This window comes from Trypanosoma brucei, chromosome 3, assembly GCF_000002445.2.
Source record: "Trypanosoma brucei brucei TREU927 chromosome 3, complete sequence".
Taxonomy (NCBI): Eukaryota; Euglenozoa; class Kinetoplastea; order Trypanosomatida; family Trypanosomatidae; genus Trypanosoma; species Trypanosoma brucei.
In genome coordinates this window covers 389,375-410,334 of record NC_007276.1, presented here as the reverse complement: position 1 = coordinate 410,334, position 20,960 = coordinate 389,375, and the positions used below count along the sequence as shown (strand labels likewise).

The 20,960-nt window shown below is 42.9% G+C and overlaps 6 protein-coding genes across 6 annotated transcripts, besides 16 other annotated features; all 6 read left to right on the top strand.

Annotated features, from left to right (window-relative positions):
• Positions 1-20,960: part of a sequence feature (sequence corresponds to BAC RPCI93-1J15) that runs on past both edges of the window.
• Positions 647-672: a microsatellite.
• Positions 770-800: a sequence feature (AT_rich).
• Positions 829-857: a sequence feature (AT_rich).
• Tb927.3.1560 (hypothetical protein, conserved) lies at positions 1,362-2,504 on the top strand (the record flags this gene model as incomplete). Its single annotated transcript, XM_838657.1, has 1 exon — positions 1,362-2,504. The coding sequence occupies one exon, from the start codon at positions 1,362-1,364 to the stop codon at positions 2,502-2,504; it is 1,143 nt and encodes a 380-aa protein (XP_843750.1).
• Positions 2,217-2,274: a microsatellite.
• Positions 2,505-2,525: a microsatellite.
• Positions 2,656-2,682: a microsatellite.
• Positions 2,891-2,933: a microsatellite.
• Positions 3,197-3,231: a microsatellite.
• Positions 3,419-3,448: a sequence feature (AT_rich).
• Positions 3,460-6,489, top strand: Tb927.3.1550 (hypothetical protein, conserved; the record flags this gene model as incomplete). The annotated part of the gene is made up of 1 exon (XM_838656.1): positions 3,460-6,489. One exon carries the CDS (start codon positions 3,460-3,462, stop codon positions 6,487-6,489), a length of 3,030 nt encoding a protein of 1,009 aa, XP_843749.1.
• Positions 6,492-6,528: a microsatellite.
• Positions 6,586-6,615: a sequence feature (AT_rich).
• Positions 7,704-8,612, top strand: Tb927.3.1540 (CAAX prenyl protease 2, putative; the record flags this gene model as incomplete). Its single annotated transcript, XM_838655.1, has 1 exon — positions 7,704-8,612. The coding sequence occupies one exon, from the start codon at positions 7,704-7,706 to the stop codon at positions 8,610-8,612; it is 909 nt and encodes a 302-aa protein (XP_843748.1).
• Positions 8,791-8,829: a microsatellite.
• Tb927.3.1530 (hypothetical protein, conserved) lies at positions 9,094-10,377 on the top strand (the record flags this gene model as incomplete). Its single annotated transcript, XM_838654.1, has 1 exon — positions 9,094-10,377. The coding sequence occupies one exon, from the start codon at positions 9,094-9,096 to the stop codon at positions 10,375-10,377; it is 1,284 nt and encodes a 427-aa protein (XP_843747.1).
• Positions 11,407-11,440: a microsatellite.
• Tb927.3.1520 (variant surface glycoprotein (VSG)-related, putative) lies at positions 12,895-13,992 on the top strand (the record flags this gene model as incomplete). Its single annotated transcript, XM_838653.1, has 1 exon — positions 12,895-13,992. The coding sequence occupies one exon, from the start codon at positions 12,895-12,897 to the stop codon at positions 13,990-13,992; it is 1,098 nt and encodes a 365-aa protein (XP_843746.1).
• Positions 13,782-13,847: a microsatellite.
• Positions 13,984-14,030: a sequence feature (AT_rich).
• On the top strand, positions 15,072-16,172 carry Tb927.3.1510 (variant surface glycoprotein (VSG)-related, putative; the record flags this gene model as incomplete). The annotated part of the gene is made up of 1 exon (XM_838652.1): positions 15,072-16,172. One exon carries the CDS (start codon positions 15,072-15,074, stop codon positions 16,170-16,172), a length of 1,101 nt encoding a protein of 366 aa, XP_843745.1.

Here is a 20,960-nt window from a genome sequence, read left to right as displayed (position 1 = left end):
GAAAAGATTCCCATAACTGTATGGTACACACCTCTGATTATTGTTCTGGAGTGTGTTGATAGGCTGACCCAAAGTAGATATGTGTGAGTGGCGAAGGGAAGGGAATGGAGTGGAGTGAGATAAATAAATAAAAAAGAAGTGCGCTGAATGGATAAGCCAAAAGTTAGTCTATCCGTTTCTTGTTTTGTTTTCCCACCCTTTATACTATTTTGATGAATGCTTTACTTCACATACTTTTTTTAAAGAAAGACCTCACAAACTCAACAGAGCGCAGTAGTGAAGTGCGTCACTTTTTCGTTGTTGTTATTGTTGTTGAGGGTCCATGTACGATTGACCCTTATATTTCCTTTGTGGTGTTTACTTTCGTACTTTTTATTGTATATTATGCAAATACGGGGAATTCATCAGTGGATTGGGAGGAAAACGTCACGCGTTCACACACATTCTTTCCATCTTTTTTCTTTTTTTACATTCCATTTCAAACGCATGTGTTATTATTAGTTCGCGGCATCTTTTTCTCGTTTGTGAGTTCCTCCTTTTTTTTTTTTGCTTTTCCTTTTTAAATATTTGCGCTCTCTCTCTTTTCCAGAACGGTTCTCCCTTATTTATTTTTTTGTTTTTTTTTGGTGTATCAAAACCACCACACATATATATATATATATATATATATATTCCTTCCTGAAGTTGTTAGTTGCGTGTGTGGTGACTGGTAGTAAAAGCTCAGTGACGTTACGCCTAGAACACAAATATGCCACACCTTCCTACTATGATAATAATGATAATAATTATTATTTTAATTTCTTTCTCCTACCTTTACCTTTACCTTTCTATTTTATTTTTTTTATTTTTTATTAAAACATGTACCTTTTGTCGCTGTGTTGATGCCCATGTAAGACTGCAACAGGTACACATCTCTGAAGCACCCACTCACATAAGGTAAGCCAAAGTGTATTTATTTGTTGTTTTCTCCTTTATTTACCATTTAAGTTTTTTTTAAAAAAAAAAACAATACAACGGACCTTTTTCAGGTCTGAAATATATTACGCACAAAACGAAACAAAAACATTTGACAGGTCGTTTTTGACGACAATCCCGGACATAAAGTTAGTTTGAGGGCGGGGGAAAAAAAAGAAAAAGAAAAGAAAAGGAGAAGGGGACAACGGGAGCACGCCACAAAAAGGAGGGGGTGTGTGGTGTGCGTCTTTTTTTTTTTTTTAAAGTTGCAACGGTGGCCATTTCACTGGTAGCACATTTTGTGTTCGGAAACGCACCAAACTCCCACACTAAATTGAAAAAAAAAGTTAGGTAGAATATTTTCCCCACAAAAAAGAATATAACATTTGAAATATTATTAGAGGGGAATGAAAAAGAATTGTAGCTTAATGTTGAGCGAGGACGTGCAGCAAAAGCGAAACTCGCATCAGGTGATTGCACTTTTTATTGATGTGATGCATGGTGACGTCGTGTTAAATGACACTGCATGCCGTTGTGTTGCAGATGCCATTGCTGCAGCCTACGAAATGCCTCTTCGTCATATTGTCGGACAAGATCCCGAACTTAGCGCTCCACTAAGAGGTGCCATTAACGTTTATATGGCCAAACGCGACTTACGCAGTGTGCCTGAAATTCTTTCCATGTCGAAAGATGCTGCCACTCAATATACGATGGTGGCTGAGGCCTTAAGCGTTCAGCCAATGACGGCTGACTTGGGAAAGGCGATGTTAGAGGAAGTTCTGTACTTAACTGAACATGTTGATCTACAACGCTTCGAACGACTAAAATCCATAATGAACTCCATTGTAATTAACCTAATGCGCCACGCAGCTACGGAGTTTCAGCAGGGGGGAAATGACGGGACTCAAGCGGTGTTTTGGTTATCGGTTTTGCGGTTCATATCAACACCGGATTCGGAGGACGGCGTAGAAGGGCAGAAGAAAGAAGAAAAAAGGAACAAAGTTTCAGAGGGAAAGTCGTCACCGGAAGTGATTGGAACGGAACCTTCCATACAACCCGCTATGACGCTCACGGAACAGGATTTACAATTGCAGCAGACTCGGTCTTTTCGTGGAAGAAGAACGACATCCCGTTCAGCTGAGAGAATAACGCCACCATCGAATGCAGAAGGTTCGCCACCACTTATTGAAACACCGACTCCATCACGTGGCACGGAGGAAAAAGAGTCACCCGAGTCGGAGGCATCCGGGTCAGTTCCGCGGAATAACAATAACAATAGCAACAACAACAATAATAATAATAACAATAATAATAGTAATACGCCACCAACGGTCGCGTTGGAAACAGAAGGCGTGTGTAGCTCTGTAGAGATGGAAAATGAACGACGGAATGTGCCCGTGAGTAGTGCCGGTTCCCCATTACAACAGAGGTGCACTTCAGAAGATAGATGCAAACCGCTCATTAGTCGCGACGCATGCACGAGAACTTATTTCCTGTGTCCCGAGACGAAACGTTATAAACCGCTTTGTCTTCGGGGGTTCTTTTCATAGTTTGTTTTTGTTTTTGTTTTTTTACTTTTTACTATTTTTATTTTAGGTTGTTTCTAAGCTATTACGGGCGGGCAATCGTATGATAGACGGTGGTTTGGTGGGGTTGGAACTGCGTTGCGACGCAGAGTATAAAAGTGGCGAAGCAGGTGTCTCTCTGTCTCTGTCTCTGTCTCTGTCTGGTTTTTTTTTTGTGTGTGTGTGTGCGTGTGCGTGCACCTGTGGAAAATAGTGTGATTGCAGAGGAAATAATATGAATACAAAAATGGAAATAAAAGGAAGGAACGAACAAGGAGGTTAATGGAAAGGACAAATATGATGTGATACATTCAATAGCAGTGGAAGCTTTAGATCCTGCGTCACAACTCCTTCAGCAAAAGCACACAGAGGTGTACGTGCGTTTATGTGTGTGCGTCTGTGCGTGCGTGTGCGAAAGAAGAAAAGAAAAGAATAAAAAAAGACATGTCTTCCATTTTGTTCCCTTCCCTTTCTCATCCTCTGTTGTGTCTTCATCCGCTACTGGGAGGAGGGGGAGGTGACACACAAGAAAAGAAAAGAATGAGGAAACTGAGATTTGGGAAGGGATGACAACTTAATGGGAGTTAGATATGGAATGTATCTTTTCCCCCTCTTTATCGTGTCCCAAAGCCTAAAGGAATTATATGCATGCAAATATGTTGTTTGTATATTTAGGGATATATATATATATATATATATATGCATACATGTACTGCTGATTCTTGTACATATTTTTTTTCTTTTTCTTTTGCTGTGTGCACATTATTCTTAGGGTATATTTCATCAAATAACAGAAGGGGTGTTGGCAAGTTGCCGTTGCGTTGGGTCGCCCATTAGCGCACACGCACAAACAAGGGGTGGAATACAAAAATAAAATACATAAAAACAACACCAAATACAATTATAGTAAATATTTATATATATATATACGGTTGCCCATATGAGTTCAATGGAATTAGCGGATGTTGAAGAGGAGATTCCTTTAGAAATAGAAGATTATTCCTGCAATACACTCTTTGAGGAAGTTGTTAAAGAGATGGAACAGTACATTATAATGGAATTCCGCACGCATCCCGAATTGCAACGGTTTGCCTTGACTACGAATGCGGTGGGTGAAGGGAAGACCAGATGCACACGTGGAACTGATAATGATGATGACAACAGGGAGATGGTGTTGGGTCGGCGCTTCACCATCAACCGCAGGAGTGCTCGTGAAGCTTGGAGTGACAATGATGGGGAGGAGATTATGGTTGAAATTCACGTCCATAATTTTGAGCAGCAACAACAACAACAACACCCGATCGTTCGCCTATTTGCAGTTCCTGTGTTTTTTTTAGTGCGGAATACGGCCACATCTTTACATCACAGTTACAGCGAATCGTCCTTTTACCTTTCTCTCCTTGTCTGCGCTGTGAGTCGCGCTATGCGTGTCTCATTTTCACTTTACTTTGAGCGTGACCCACTGAGTCTCACATCGCCTTTTTATTATGCAAATGGAACAGTACCTTGCTTTGTTGCTGTCGGTGATCCGTCGCAACTGACATTTATGGGAGTGGCACCGCCTGCATTGGTGGATGCGTTCACTAGCAACGGAGGCGCTGCGTTGGATACCACACATGCCACATTGCACCAACTTTTTGTTCATCTGGTGGTGAAGTGTCGCTTTTGTTGCACCGCGTACCCGAGCACTCCCGATTGCTGTAGGAGAGTAATTGATTGCCTTGATGTTTTCCAACTACACCTTGGGAAACAAAGCCGTGTGCGAAGGGATACATTTGAAGGCATTTGTGTGTCGCTTCAACGTAAGTTTAAGTTGATGCCGCCTCGCCGCTTTTCCATGAATCCCGCACTACCCCGGATCACGTCCAGTGACATACGTCATGGTGAGCTTGCGTTGTCGTGGGGTGCTGCACTGGACAATGAAAACGATAATATTCTCCCGTCCACTATGCGAACGACTTTCCCTTTTGGCACAGGGACCGCACCATTACGTGGAATTTATTTCACGTTTCAGTGGAATCAGCTGCGGGATACGGAAGCGCGGGACGACGGAGCGCGCGCCTCCAACTTGAACCCATTCACACCTGAAGCCAAATATATGTTGGAAGACAAGTTAAATATTACAGCCGTAGCAATTCCCAAAGATGAATCCGACTTGAATCACGCATCTTGTAAGTATCTCTCAAAGTACTATGAAACAGTAATGCAATACATTTCTCAGGGTAGTGGATCGGAAAACTCTCCAAATATTACGGACGATATAATTGGTTTGGCGGATGATATCATGGACCGCTGCGGAGGTATGTGGAAGGACCGTAACTCACCCGTCAGTCCGCTGGCAATGTTTCCTGCATGTAAGGGAGAATTCAAATCGGATGTCCGCAATGTCTACTACCCCGGTTCATTATTATGTCGCTTTGCATGTGCCTGCGCACGTGATGTACACGATATTGATGGTGTGCGTGCCTTGTGGAAAGTTATTGTGCAGCGTCTAAAAGCCCTTCTTGACGACAGCGAGGACAGGAAGGGGTCACTGCAGAAACTAATTGCCACCATTGGCATACCAGCTGTGGATGAAATTAATCACGGAATGCCTTTGATCATACAAAAGATGCAGTTGCTTGTCATATGTTCCAGGCGGATGCTAGAGAAAAACGCAACTGTGCCTGCTGATCAGCCCGCACAGGACGAATGGGGTTCCGCAAATGAACAAGGTTCACCAAAATTGGATGGGTCGCAAGATGGTGTGGAAGACGTGATCCACCGCTCAAATGATAGTGAATTTTATGGACGTTGTACAAAAAGGGTCAAAAGACTTATTACAAATGGTGAGGTGCTTGTGGAACCGCAACCCCTTCCTGTTCCTCCCTATACAACTGATATCCTACTCGCAAAGAGTCAGGAGGAACGTGATCCACACTCGCACTCTGCCTCCTCTTCTCAGCACAGTCCCAGTTTGGTACTTAACGAGGGGCTGTTCAACGACATGTGTTTATTTCTTTATGTAAATCGATCCCATGAGGGACGGGTGGTCCGCTTTGCTGATTTTGTTCATTGGTACAGCCCGCGTGACTTTGTTTCTCCGCCACATTCACCCGCCACTGGAACCACTGAAACTGGTGGTCCAACTAAACCCGACTTTGAGGTTGATATAAATGACAGTGCTTATCTCTCTGAACGGATGCAACGCCGTGAGGACAATACATGGTGGCTATTGTGGGAGCAGGCCGCCCCCCGTTCCCCAGAGGAGATTATTGAGCAGTTGTTTGTGCCGGAAGAGCAGGCACATGATGTCGTGAACTGGATGGAAAGCGAGTTACAACTAGATATGCTCCTCTTGGAGACAGTGCAAGCCAATTTCAGTAACGCCCTCCATCCTTTACTTTCCCATCGCCACGTTGAAACCAACGAAGCGATTGCGGCTTATGTTATGCAGAAATCGGAGGAAGTTACGAGCAGCATAAAGGACTTGTTTTACAGCGACCCGCTATTTTCTAATGTTGAGACTCTTCGAACGACATACAGCACAGCAATACGCCGAGTTGAGGAGATTGAGACTAGCGTATGCGTGGCCATAGCCATCGAGCGAACGCTTTGTACGCTTGACGTCAATTGTCAGATGTTAACATCTCCAGTGACGAGAGGAGCTGTCACGGAAGAGGCTGATCATGAGGCTTTAAGGGAATTTATTGCAGCGCTCTCATCACCACAGGTACCAAAAAACAGCGACAGTGCGTTAACTTCTCTTCGCTTGCGTACCGGCTCGCTCCGATGGGATGTATGGCATCGGTGTCGTGTCTTTGAGCGTTTTTCAGAAGATGAGCGCTCGCCCATTTCGACATACCTCCGCGCCACGTGTATGGCAGAGCGCCCATTAAATACAACACCGTGTTTTCAGCAAATGATCGCAGAAACAGACGAGGGAGGGACTTTCCGCGTTGCACTAACGCTGGCCGAGGAAGTACTTTAGTGTTTTTCTTTTCTTTTTTCTTTTTCTTTTTCTTTTTTTGTCTTGATTTGTTCAAATAGGATGATGTGGGAATGCATTTATTTTTATTTGGTTTTCTTTTTTTTTCTATAAAAAAAAAAAAAAATTCCCTGACTGCCGACACACCGGGCAGCAGTTCGAAGTGGAACTGTGAATATCTTCTGTGTAGTTTAATATTGCGATTCGTTACTTTTTATTATGGTTGCCATTATATACACATAACGCCGCACATATCTAGTCGTTCTGACATTAGTGATAAAAAGGTGTGTTGCTTCTTCATTAATCATATCTGCGACCGGCAACGCTCCCCTCACGTACGCTTTTATTTTACCTGCAAATATAATTGTGTGCGTTTACTCGTGTATGTGTACCGCAAGTCGTGTGGCATTTTCCTTTTTTTTCCCCCCTCCGTGTCTGCTATTAGCTTCAGCACTGACTACTAAACTGGTGCTTCATTCTTTTTTTTTTTAACCTTGGTACCACAACAAATAGCAAAGTATTTCTGTAGAGAACTGTGATGTGCATTATAAAGCCTACGATGACAAGTGTGAAGTTAACAGTGCATAAAATTTTTTGTTGCATCATCACGAATGATGAATTTCTGTCGCGTGATGCCTGAGACACAAGAAATAACTTTTTACTTTTTTAAAAAAAAATAAAGAACCATTTCCCCCTTCCCACCGCATAAACTGTGGCGCAACGATTGCGGCTCTACACACACAAATGGGATGGATGGGAAGCCAAAATTTCTGTGTTTGATGCATGATTTCCGACTAATATCAGACTTTCTATTTCTTTCGTTAGCTCGCTACTAAAGATGCACGTATGAATCGTGTGCAACAAAGCGGCAGGTGCTGATGTCATTTGTTCGCATGGCCGCTAAGCGGGTTTTTATCCAACTTGTGTCTTCTTCCATCTGAGTGATGTGACCGTCCCTGAAGGAAGTTTTAAATGAACACCACTCACTCATGAGGTTTCCATTAGTTCCTTTCGTGTACGGGGCGGATTTTTCTTGGGTGCCGTTTTTCCCCCTTTTAGGTACGCTTCTTTTCATCGCAACTCAGTTTGCTTCTGGTCGCCTGAATTCCTATGTGATAACCATTATTCCCTTCAGCGGAGTTATTCATACCTTTCTTTCTTTTTTTGAAAAAAAAAAGAAATTGTGCACGTTGGCATTGTGGGGACGTTTTCAATAGATGAGTGATGTCGGCATCTGCACTCTTCTTTGTGGTGGGTTTGTTGGGACCATCTTTTTATGGCGGAAGGAGCGGACTTTTGCCCTTCTCTGCATGAAAGATATCGAAAAGGCATGGGAGTGCGGGCCGGAACATTTGGACCGAAATGATCCCTCAACATTTCGAAGGCGACTTATTTCTTTTGTTGGATCCACTGCTGTTAGTTGGCTGGTGTTGGAGTATCTTCTCTTCAAGGAAGCACGCGATAAAACATCTGTTGGTCCCAGTGCTGTAATCCACTTTCTGTTTTGTCAAGAGGGCAATGTGTTGCGAGCCCTTCACGTTACTGTATCCACCGCCTTGGCCACGCTCGCGCTCTTCAGTGGAGCCCTGTTAGAGAAGGGAATCGCTCTATTTCAACAGGACGCGGATGAAATTTTTCTTCGAGACAATGTGATTTGTCCAACAGGTGAAGAAATTTTTTTCCGCGCACTGCTTCTTCAAATATTACTTCAGCGACGGTCCGTGACGTCATCTATAGTCATATCGTCAGTACTGTTTGCTATATCACACACGCACCATATCTTTCCCTCTGTGGCTTGGGAATATCGTTATATAATGGGAAATAATGAGCTTCAACCCGGGAAACAACTAGTGTGCTGGAGACGTGCAGCAAAAAAACTTCCTGGTTTGTACCTCTGCACATTTGCCTGTGGTTTGCTCACCGGGTATTGCTATGTTGTTGTTGGAAAGAGGAACTTACCTTCCACTATAGTCACTCATGCACTCTGCAACTTTATTGGGCCTCCAACTTTTGACTTTCTCCAAGAGAAAACATGGCTTAAACGTTTGGTGTACGGCGGTGCCTATTGCGGGGGTATCGCCGGTTGGTACATCATTACTTCAACAGTTGCTAGAAGGTCAACATAAATGTAAATGTGAGAGGGTTACAACACGTGTCCCGCCTCGCTGCCTTCGGTTACCATGTGGAGATGCCATCATGTAAACTGTTGGGAGGTGACGAAGTTGTCCCTGCAACGGGCACTCTTAATTGTATCATTTGCCCCTTTCACAATTATGTCAGTCAATCACTTCCTCAATGAGTTCTTGTGTGCGCATGTGTGTGTGTGTGTGTGTGTGTGTGTGTCTTTCCATCATTTCTTCTTTTGGGCGATTGATTGCATGTGATGTATCGCGACGCTTGTAGCGGCCAATGTTTCCATTGCGTCAAGCGCCAGCGTATGTGTGTCCCGCCCACCTTTTCCTAATTTCTCTGTGAGTTGGAAGTGTTTAAGTAAGTAATCGTAAGCCATTTACTTTCTTCAAACACAACAAGTGGTACTGAAGGTGTGAAACTTACCACAAGTACGAAGACACTGATTAGGTACGTGCAGATTCATACGTTGTGGCAATGCCGTGTGCCACTAAAGGAGAGGCTTCACCTCCCGTAACCACACCAGTGGGACGTGACGGGTGCCTTTGTGTCGTTACATGGCAGACTGCAGGGCGCATGTCACTACAAACATGTGCTTTGGAATCTGCTGCAGATGCACTAGTTTTCTTACGCAACAACTTACCGGGAATTGCACTGTGTGGTTTATGGGTGGACATGCAGAAGTGCAGTGAAGAAGAGCATCGGCAAGTTTTACAGCTGCTTTACCCAAACATGCAGCCGAGTCACGTGGAGGCTGTGCTTGCAAATGATATGTACGACGTGGTGGAGTTGCAACCTACGGAAGGTGAGTATGTTGTTGGCTGCCTTTCGTGTTCCCCGAGCCACGGCGGACCGTTTCCTGCTGCAACCGCTATGTCGCGCACTGAGTTAGGTTGCGAGGAAGGGGTTTTGTGCTCGTTTGTGTGTAGTGAGCGTGTACTACTGACGCTGCATACAGCACCGTTTGCCGGTCTCGCGGAGTTATTTCGTCATGTTCTCAAATGTAATGGAAGTGAAGCGGAGAGACATAGCCGTGAATGCGAGGATTCGGTTGTTGGCATTGTGAAGGATCCTTCGTCACATCGTTCTTCTTTTGTTCCTGTTGCTATGGGAACAGATGCCCTATGTACTCTCGTGTGTTTCACTTGTGAGGCCTCCTTTCCAGCACCTGCCTCGCTGCTGAGTGAGGTTGGTGATATTAATGAAATGGTCTTTCTGATTTCGCCTGGTGAGCAGGATCAGACAGACCTCCTCCGTCGTGTAGCGTTGTTACGGCGCCGTATTTCTAGTTTTCGAACAGCATTGTTCCTGAAGGAAAAACTGATTCACCAGCTTATTTCACCAGCAATGCGTTTAACGTTCGTTTCTAAGAGTCACCCGAGTGCTGTGGCCTACAAGGAAATACTGGCAAGAGTCCAAAAGGTTTCAGAGAAGCTGGATGATGCTCGTGATATGTTAAATCATGCAAACCTGAACTTCATTACGGGTGTTTCTATGCGCATGTCGCAGGCGTCCGCAGGACTCGACTTCAAGATGAATATTCTGAACAGTGTTGCTGCTGTTTCTCTTCCCATCAACCTTGTCGTATCTTTGTTCGGTATGAACTTAAAAGTTCCGTTTATGACTGGCGAGGGCAGCACACTCATACCATTTTGGACAATCTGCGCTGTTTTTGTTGTGTGGGCGGGCATTTGCTTAACGCCGCTCTTCCGTAGAGCGCAGCGGGGTCTCAAAAATGATCCGATTGCTCCATATGAGTGAACAAGTAGTGCAAAAGTTTTTAAGTGCGAGAGAAGTTTCCACAGCCAGGGGGGGGGGTGGAGGAAACGGATTCCGTTCTGGAATATTCGTGCATTACTAATATTTAGTTTGGGCGAATTTGCTTTGTTGTAATTAAAAAGTGGTAGTTGAAAGTAGGTATTTAATTGACGGCCCATAAGAGGGTTAACTGCCTCAGGTATTTTGTTTACAAAACATCTTTTTTTTGTTGTTGTTAAGGCAGTTGCAAATCCACTTTTTTTTTAATTGTATTCCACCGTTGTCGGTTCACACTCATACGACTTTCACCTCGGCGCATGTGAGTTAGTTGGTTTTGGGTCTGTTGAAGCTAACACTTTGCTGCATCCAAGACGAAGATTCGTTCGAGTCACGACAATAACACGAAATACATTGATCGAACAATTTTCTTTTACCTCCTCCATCTTCGCTTTAAAATACTAGCGAACTGTTATGCCGAAAGAATATTTTCCGTTGAGCACAAGTAATATTTGTTATGCGCTGATTTTCTCGCGGTCACACTTTACGATGGTTATTAATTCTACTTAAATGTATTCGGAGTCCGAGAGTTACCTGTTGGTTCCTGTGAGTTCTTTTTTATCTTCCCCGATTTTCCCTTCAAGAGGAGCGTTTGCTTCCTTTCAAGTTGTATTTTCTTTTTTCTTTTTTGATACTCACTCATCTCTTCACTTTGATGGCAACCTTCCATTTGGCAAGTTTGTTGGCTTGAAGGGAACTCCGTGGATTTATATATATATGACAGAGAGAGAGAGAGGGAGAGTTGCCGCACATAATATGCCGGAAAAAATCCATGTTGAGTTACCACCGGATGGTCTTCTTTGCATATTTTCTCTCTTTAATTTTTGAGTCTTCTCCTCCTCCTCCTCCAATCACAAGCCTTCGTCTTTTTGAAAGTGCATCTCAGTGTGTAGGCAAAATGAGTTATATAATTGGCCATGTAATGAAAAAGACGGTTTTTGTGCTAGTGTTTGCGATTGTTGCGGCATCCAAAAGTGATGAAGATGATAATGATGATGATGATGATGATTTTCGAGTACCCACATGTGAGCAATTACTCCCACGGTGGCGGGACGATTTGATGTGCTGTGCTGAGAAGGTACGGGATAAAAACACTTGGTGTTGTGTCAACAACGTGTCAAAAAGCATGTGGACTGCTTTAGAGGAATGTGCCAAACAATCCCCGCGTGATTTTACCACATACCCGTGTAGTTGTCTGTCGCAACAAATGATAGAAGCAAATGGTTGGACTGAAGAAAAGGAAAGAAGCATTAAGAATGCGGAGGAACGGGAATCGCAATAAAACATCAAGTGAGCTGGCAGCTGAAGAGGAAATTGTGGATTGAAAAGCGGAACAAGCAATAAAGGAAGTTAGCTCGGCAACCTAGTTAGGCACACGTTTGGGAGTAAGACCAACCTCATGAAAAGAATAATCCTTACAGTAAGCAAATGAGAAGATGAAACAGATACATCAGTATCAAAAAAGGAGAGTCTGTCCCCCCCTCCCTTTACATTTGGTGACACCACTTCTCTTTATTGCTTTTACTTCATTACTTATTTTATTTTAAGGTTTATCCATTGTGGGTTGTTTCTAGTTGCTATTTCACGATTTGTTTCATGCCAAACATGTACATGTCCCTTCGATAAGAAACAAGGTTTTCGAGTTGCAATGTTCATGTTGTTGCATGTGTATAAAGTTGGGCACTATTCCCTTTTATCCGCATCCGCAACTTCATCACTGTTTTGTGCAAGGAGGGGAGGGGAGGTATTTTAGCAAATTCTTTTCAGAATAATGTGAAACATAATTGGGAAACGCAATAAAACAAGGTAATGATGGGACGATGTGATGTGATGTTTTTGTTGTTGTTTTTGTTATTCTCGATTGTAGTTGATACCGCTAATTTTTTTTAACTTTTCAATACGGGGATGCATACATTTGATCGCTTTGCCTCCTTGATGTTGTGTACCTCTTATGAAATTATGTGTAGCATATCCTCCATGGGCTTTAATTCTTTTGATAGTAGTTGGTTGTCCCCCATTTGTAAAGTGTTGTCCACAAGATTTCTCCACAATAGATTTTGATCTGCTTGAAAACACGTTTTTTTTATATTATGGTACAATAATATGTCACTCTTACAAACGTCACCTACAAACGCATTACCATTATTAGTTGTTGAATATGTTTGCCCATTAGGCGAAGTGCTGGAGGTGCAAATGATAGTGAATAAACGGATTGAATTTTTGCACATTTATGCTGAAGTAGATTATATTATGCGTAAATGAGTGTGTTTGGTTATTGGTGATTCCCCTTGTGAGGGGAATGGAAAAATTACGCTTAAGTTACATGCGGTGCTGGTGGAAACTTTAGTTTCCGTAATAAAGGCCACCATCGGTAACTTGGCTTACTTTCTTCTTTGTATTATGAAATTGGTGTGTCTGTGCTTTTACTTTTGATTTTTCGAAAAAGGACAAAAGAAATAAAGGATGCGGATATATTTCTCATTTATTGTCGTATTGTTGACTGGGACAGTGGAAAGTTCAAAAGCAGGAAAGAAGGGTTCACAAATATTGAATGAAAACGAGTTTAAAACATTATGTGGATTTGTCAATCTGACGTTTGAAATACAGAAATTGGCGAGTGAAGGAAAGCCAACACTTGGAGGATTGAAACCTGAAAGTGTTAACGAGTCCGTGAATACCATTTTGTACGGCAACAAAGGCAGCACCGAAATTGGTTTCGAAGGCGAAAACGACAGGAAAGATTACTGCGGGGACAGGCAAAATCGAGCCCACAAATATGCGGGGAAAAGCTTAATAAAGGATATTTTGTGTCTATGTAAACCCCACAGAAGGCAGGGCCAAAACGGGGCTGGTGCAGAAGATCTGTGTTTTAGCGGTAACAAGTGGTACAAGGGCGGTGAGGTGTGGAGCAATAAAGAGCAAGCTAAGCAGCATTGGGAGAAAATAAGGTTGCATTGTAACCAACTTCCGAAACGGGAGCAACATATACAAAATCAATTATACCACTTAAAGGAAAAAGTTCAAGCAGTACTGAGAACAGCGACAGAAAAGAAGGGAAGGGAATCAGATCAAAACATACGACTCGGGGGTCATCAGGCAACAGAAGTGAAGCAATGCTCAGCAACCACTGGAAAGGGTAATTCGGTGTGTTTGATGTATAACATCACTTCCGGCACACTCACCAACCATAGCATCCCCTGGTTAAAGCATCTTGAAGAACTTGCCGAGAAAATACCGAATGATACACGAACCAATTTGGGCACGAGTGAAAACGACGTCGAAACCGTTCCAAATGGAGTTGGAGATGCCGCACCTTCAACGGACCGAAAGATTAACGAAGGCATTCGCACTAATGATGATAATAACAATAATAATGATAATGATAATATTAATTACAAGCACAATGATGGTAATAACACTGAATATAATCTAGAAGATCCACTAATGAATGAAAGCGGAACTAATACATCCGCAGAACCACAAACACGACCACTTTGGTCAGTAAATGGGAACCCTAACCCTAACCCTTTAAAAATACTTCTTTTACTGCTCTTAAATTAAAAATATATGCATATAAATATTAAAACTATTATATTTATGATAAGATACATGGGTTTTTTTAATACCGTCGGAAAAATTAATCAAATGTTTCTGTTTCAATATGTGCTTCCCTTTGGATGGCATAAAATATAATGGGGGGTGTGCGAGGTGTAATGTAAACATTTTTAGTTTTCGCTGTGGTGGCAGATACTTACATATATTAACATGATTGTGATTTATAATAAAAAGCTGGAGGGGGAGGAAGGAGGTTTTGTTTATGTGCATTTGTTATATTTTTGTGTGGCTCCTGCTGGTACAGGAAACTTATGCCAAGTTTTTGTGTGAGATCGGAAGCTGATATTCAGTTTCGAAGGCAGACGGCTCAGACGTAAATGCCGTATGCTAACTTATCCGTGGAAGTTTCTGTTTTATGATTTTCGTAAATCATGGTTCTGACAGGCTTTGGTTGCAGTCTTTGTTTTTGTGCGCCCGTTATGATAGTAAGTGGAGGGTGAAGGGGTGCACTCGAGTGAAGTGTGTGGCGTTGCGTCAGATGGTCGATGTTGTTGGGGAAGTTCATTTCATATTCAATGATGATGCTTCACGCTACAGAGTATTATTACATCTCAATAACCTTTTAATGACTCGACTCCACCAACTGTAAACTTCAGTTTATAGAAGACGTCGAGCAATGGCTGGAACAACTAGCATAAAGGGAAAAAACAAACAAAAGTTAATTCTTCGGAAGTATAAAGTGTCATAGGTTATTTCTACAGTGGATAAGCCCAAGATTTACGGAAGTGATGCAACCTCCCTACAGCAGAAATCAAGGTCCAAATGAAATGCCAGAGCATGCGTCGATTTGGCACCAAGGACACTTACCTCCACTTTTGTAAACTGCCATCTAACACTACTTAAGTCTTTTTTTACTTTTAGAAGCACATCCATCAAATGTTGGTATTTGACTTGTAGTATATTTACCTTTCTATCAACTCCTATAACTTATTCAAAGGTGCATGTGGGGTATGCATTCGCATTTTTATATGATCTTCTTGTGTATTTTTAAGAGGTGAAGTTGTTGATTGAAGTGAAGGGAGAGAATGCGCGCTATAAATCTTTGCACTGTTTTGCTTGCGCTGGTATTCCCGGCAACTGTCTCGGGTTCGGAATGGCTGGTTAACGGGAATGAGTTTAAGACATTGTGTGGCATGATAAATTTGGCAGAAGCAGCACTTGGAAAGATGAAAGAAGCACAGGAAATCACTAAAGGGGCGGCTCGAATTGGAGCAATGTATTTGGAAATGAGTGGAGACAGGGATTTGAACAAAACTTGCGAAGGCGCGGGGAAAAGAAACTGTGCACTCCACAAAGTGTTTTGGAATGAATCGAAAAAAGAATTGGCAACTAGGGGAAATACAACCCTACTTTCGGTAGGAGGATTGTCCGAACGTGAAGTGGTGGAGATTAGAAAAAAGGTTCTTTCCGTTGCGCAGATATTCCAAAATATAACCAAAAATCGGAGATGGGTTTTGAAAGCAAGTGATCTCGAAAAAGGTATTAATCGCGCGCTGTATGGTGTTCCATATCGACCACAAGAAATTAAAGCACGCAGTTCCGACAGGAGACAGGTATGTGAGCAGCAACTCTCACGTTCACAAAAGCTTAAAGCGTCCGTATCATTGAGTAGGGATTTGTTGTGTTTGTGCGCGCCTCGTATGAATTTGGGATGGAAAGCCCATCTTTGCTGCAAAGAGTGTGTTAGGAATCAAAATGAAGGTATGTGGGAAACAAATAAGAATGCAACTGGAAGATGGCACTTCCTTAAAAAGCAGTGCTCAAGTATGGAAGGCCCACAAGAAGGGTTTAACAAACTGGTGGACAACTTTCGCAAGGCTACGTACGGCGGTGAAGATGAATGCAGAGGGACGGCATATACTTTGGGGGGTGGGGTTGGATTCAGCTTTTGGCGCTATCCGATCATGGCACACAGTCTCGCAGGTCACCGTGTGCGCTACGTGGTTAGGGGTAGGAACAGAGATATTAAGAATATACCGTGGATGAGGGAGTTGTTAAAAGTTTTCAACGAAATGAGGGATCTGAAAGACTACGAGAATGATAAGAGAACGCTCGCAGATGCCATTGAAAAGCTACAAAAAGAGTTTGAAGAGTCAAACAGGAAAATTGGCAATGCCAAAAATTAAGTAAAACCTGGTTTGAATTGGCAAATATCAGGTAAGACGGGAAACTAAGAGAAAAGGAAAGCAACGTCAGAATGAGCACGGGCGTGATTCCAAAAAAGGCTCTTCTGACGTTTAACGATGGTAACGTCAACAACAGGTAAACACTAGTGGATTCAAGGCAGGGGAGGGATGTGAATTAGAGGATAGCAAATGTAAATGGGAAATTCATATAGTAAGCGACGTGATGTGATTCAAATATCACTCAAGTTATGCTTTCTTTTTTTTTTTTTTGCTACAGCAGTGTGTTGACATTTTTTTTTCAATAATATTGACTGAACAATACTCTCAGTATCCCGTGAAGTGAAAGAATGCGGAATAGAAAGGAAAACTCCTTCCAAGCTGGTTTGTCCCTTTTTTAACAAGATGGAATTGACAATCCCTTGAAATAGGTATTGAGTAAATTAGATTTAACACCTTAAGTGAATAGAAGGGATAAAGGTGTGTGGTAAAGACTCCCAGAAAAGTGTAGAGTTGAATGTAGTGCGGATGGTTACACGTTTTATCGGTAATGTTCTCAGGAATTGCATTTCTGTCTAAAGCGTGATCGCTCCGATGGAGGTTTTGTCGCAGCATTCACCGGGTTTTCGAGAGTGTGTGCTGATGTGCTCAAGAATTAACGGAATATTTGATAGAATGAGTTCAGTTGTTTCAATACAGAGTTGGCAGAAATTTGGAGGAAAAAAATGCGGTGAAATCATAAATTCACGGGAAAATGCCCTCACCTTAGAGACAAAAAGATGTAGCCGGGCACAAAGTGTGTGCAAAGCGGCTGGTTCACCCCTTTATCGATAGGAGAGAGACTGTTGTTAACCACTATAAATATCATGGTGTGAGGGTAATTTAAGGAACTTTATGCTGCGCATACAAAAAATAATCGGAAATCAAATGTTGGTAACAGGCGATGGAGGATGCAACTATATGTTTTTTTTTGTGGTAGGATGGAGTACACTGGGAGTTTTGTGTGTATTAGTCGTTTTCAACAACCGCATCACAAGGGAAGAGCAGGGGGATACTTGACAAGGTTGAGGGGGATATCACCAAAGTGGGGCCGATTCGTCGCTTTCGGAGGTTTAAGGAGTTCGTGGAAATTTGTGTAGTGAGGAAAATTGCGAAAGTTACGTGGAACGGTGTTGCATGTTTTGGAGTAGAGATACAACAACAGTCCGGTGATACAGATAGGTGGACAGGAGAGTAAGGTGAACAAAAAGAACATGAGGGTGATGGGTATGGGGGTTACAGGGTGGGGGTGTTTGCAAAGGAAGGGAGGACATACAAGAACGCAGACGATGCTACGAATCAATCTCCTAGAAACGAAGGACCCATCTGCGGAAGTGGGAGAAGCCAATAGGTCGTTACAGCGGTTAGCGGAACGCACAACAGATAGTGGGTTTGAGAATTCTGTCAGTGACACAAATGGAAGGTGCATTACGGCCAAAGAACTTAGAGACCATCGCCAAGTAGCCGTCACAAGATTAAACACCTCGAGGTGAGACACGACTGACTGAGGAAGGCTGTTGCTAGAATGCCGCGTACACCACTGTAGTATGCAGTTAGTGAAACATTGAATGCAGGTGGGCTACTTGATGGAACTCTAGGGAGGTCCATGGAAATGAACACAAAAGGCACAAAGTTTGTGGTAGCCACATCACTTCTCGCATAGAACACCACATGGTCGAGAGGTGATATTTAAAGCGCAATTGCTGACACTCCAGCGGTGGCGAACTTTGAAAGATGCTGAAGAAGAGGTTGGTGTTAACTCTGGTGGTCTGCAGGGAACTGGAAACCGCTCCTAATTTAACTTTGACTCCAACTCAACGGTACTGCTAGTGGCAAGACTCTTCGTGTCTGTTTTCTAAAGTTCCTTAGTACAGTTATAGTGCTCATTGTTATAATTGAAAAATAACCACCACTTTCTGACTGACTGCAAGAACACCCAAGCTTGGTTGTCACACACCACTCTCCTACAAGTCTTAGTTTTTTGGTGGGAGCCCGAGGCTGCGAATAACATTGATCAAACCACAACACACACAACTGTTCCGCATTAGTTTTTTTTTACAGTATTCGGCCGTTATTATTCACCTCTTTTGTTTACTTTTGTACGCGCAGTGAGGTTTCTTGCTTGCACCTTCTTTTTAATTGGTAGGGCTCTTGGTTGTAAAGAATTTGAGTCCACTCCGAAGGAAGTACACCCTTAGGATTGCTTGATGCCTACAATAATACCCCCTCGTTTTTGTTGCCCACTTTACACCACGCGGAAAATCAAACAGTTAGTGAAGAATAAAACTGCATAAATTTCACCTGCGAGCAGACGAGGCCACAGGAAGCTCAACCTTAGAGAATGGGCTTTGCCAGTTGAGGAAACCCCATGGGTGTAAAATTAGCGGCCACTTACCTCACTGGCGGGTGAGGTGTCAACGACGCTTTGGAAAAAGAGCCTTCACTGAAAGCCGCTACCTTCTGTTGAAGTTACCACTTTTCGTCGCCACGTTATTCCACACACCAACGCAACGCATTTGGACGTCTTTTCAACTTTAATCAGGTCCTACGGGCGAACGGAAGACCTTTACGGCACTGGCCACGTGGTCTTGGCGTCGGAGCCAATTACTCTATTGAAGGTGCAGCCGAGCGCATTGATGTGGCGGGGGGTACTCTACTTTATGGGAACAAACACCCAGATAAAAATTGAATGGGAAGAGATTGAGAAGCGGAGCGTTCCTGACATTGAAAACGGTTCCAAAGAATCTCCAATGCACGCACCACCCGACAAAATGTATGGAACAAGGTACCCTCATCGAGAACTTGTAGCACTGGCGTGGGCACAAAATAGAGGGCTGCTGTGACGCTCTAAGAGTAGGGTGAGTGGAAACTCCCACACACTTACTACAATGAATAGCCCCTGAGCACTAAGTGGATAATGTGGCTTGATTAGACCAGAGAAAAGAGGTTAACGGCTTCGCGTAGATGTGGAAATTTTCTTGGTAAAGTTGTTTAGGCCCGACGATGTAGAAAAGGAAGCGCTGCCTCCCTCCGATGCGGCACACAGAAATCCAAACAGCAAGGTTTAAAGGTATGCGTCAGCTGAAACCATGGCACGTAACAATGCAACTAAATCAGAAGGTGCCGGGGGCATCACTGTTGCCAGCGCGAACAGACCTAACGCCGCAGTGGGTGAAGTAGTAATGCGAAGTCGACCGCTAGCTAAAAGATGTCAAACAAAAAGTAAACATAGGGAGATGCTAGGTACTTAATCGAGGAGCACTGGCGTACTGCGTAAAATGTAAATTGCTCTTATTGGTGGACGTGCGGGATTGGTGGGAAATAGGTAATAAAACCGATGATTAGTAGCTAATGGGATAAAGACAGTACGTGGCAAGCTTGATGAAATGTGCGGATCAAGTGATCGGCATATGACATAGTCTTGCTCGTAGTGAACGGTTTGATTGGGAATGATTCTATACGTGGTCACTTACTCTGTTCTTATATTTTTTTAGGTAGATTAAGGATTATTGGAAGATTTTATGGTGAGAGGGGAAACTATTTTCGTGGCGATTGTGGGTGCATGCATGCTTTTTTCGCTGTCGGAGAGGGGAGATGCGCTTTTTTTCTGCATCAGATTGAGTTCAAAGAAGGCAGGTGGTCATTGTGTGCGATGCGCACGTCCAAGTGCTGGAGATGAAGAGTTGTAATTGTGCGTTTTAGGTGGTGTTTTGTAACGTAGCCTCGAATTACAATTTTGGGTGCAGGCTCCTGCGTGAAAATGCATCAGAACTTGAGGTTAACTAGAAAATGATACATTTAGCGGTTTAAGATCTGGAAAAATTAACGCGGGACCGCTCTTAGTAGCTTGGAATTCAGCGACGTAACTGATTAAGACACGTCACGGACAACTCTGATGTTTTCCTGTAAAAACAGCATTTTGTTAACCTAACCATCAAAAATGTGACTACCCGATGGTTCAAAAACGATATCGCTTTATTAGCAAACTTAACTTTAACATTTTTACTCTATCTTTTGAATTTGTCTCTCCTATGTGCACGTCATCTCAACTGGAAAGCGCACGATAATTCTTAATGTCACAGTCGGGTTTGTGGAAAATAATTGGAAGATTGAATGGTTGCTATGGGGATAATAATTTTTGAATGACAGAGACTGCCGAAAACATAGTGGTGTTGCATTGAAACTTGCGTTTTTAGATGTGTCAGATGTATGAGCGGTTCCTTTGGAGAAACACAAACCGCAGAGGTCAAGTCAGAATGAGATTTCCCGCTCGTTTAGAGGAGATGAAGAACTGGGCACTCGCCAATGTTCGGGCAAATTTACGTTGCGGCACCGCCTTTGCTTAATTTACGACGGCACCAGTAACGGCGTTTGTTTATGTATGCCAAAACTGAAAGAAAAAAATGCAACTACTAAGGCAAACGAAATAACAGGCAACCAAAGTAGAGTCTGCAAAACTTTGTGGATGCGAAATGCAGAAGAAACTGGTGAAAACAAAAGCCCAACTCAAAACCACCTTCGTACAGATTTTCTGTGTTCCTCAAAGAAAATAACAATGAAAAAAGTTAATTCTTCGGAAGTATAAAGTGTCATAGGTTATTTCTACAGTGGATAAGCCCAAGATTTACGGAAGTGATGCAACCTCCCTACAGCAGAAATCAAGGTCCAAATGAAATGCCAGAGCATGCGTCGATTTGGCACCAAGGACACTTACCTCCACTTTTGTAAACTGCCATCTAACACTACTTAAGT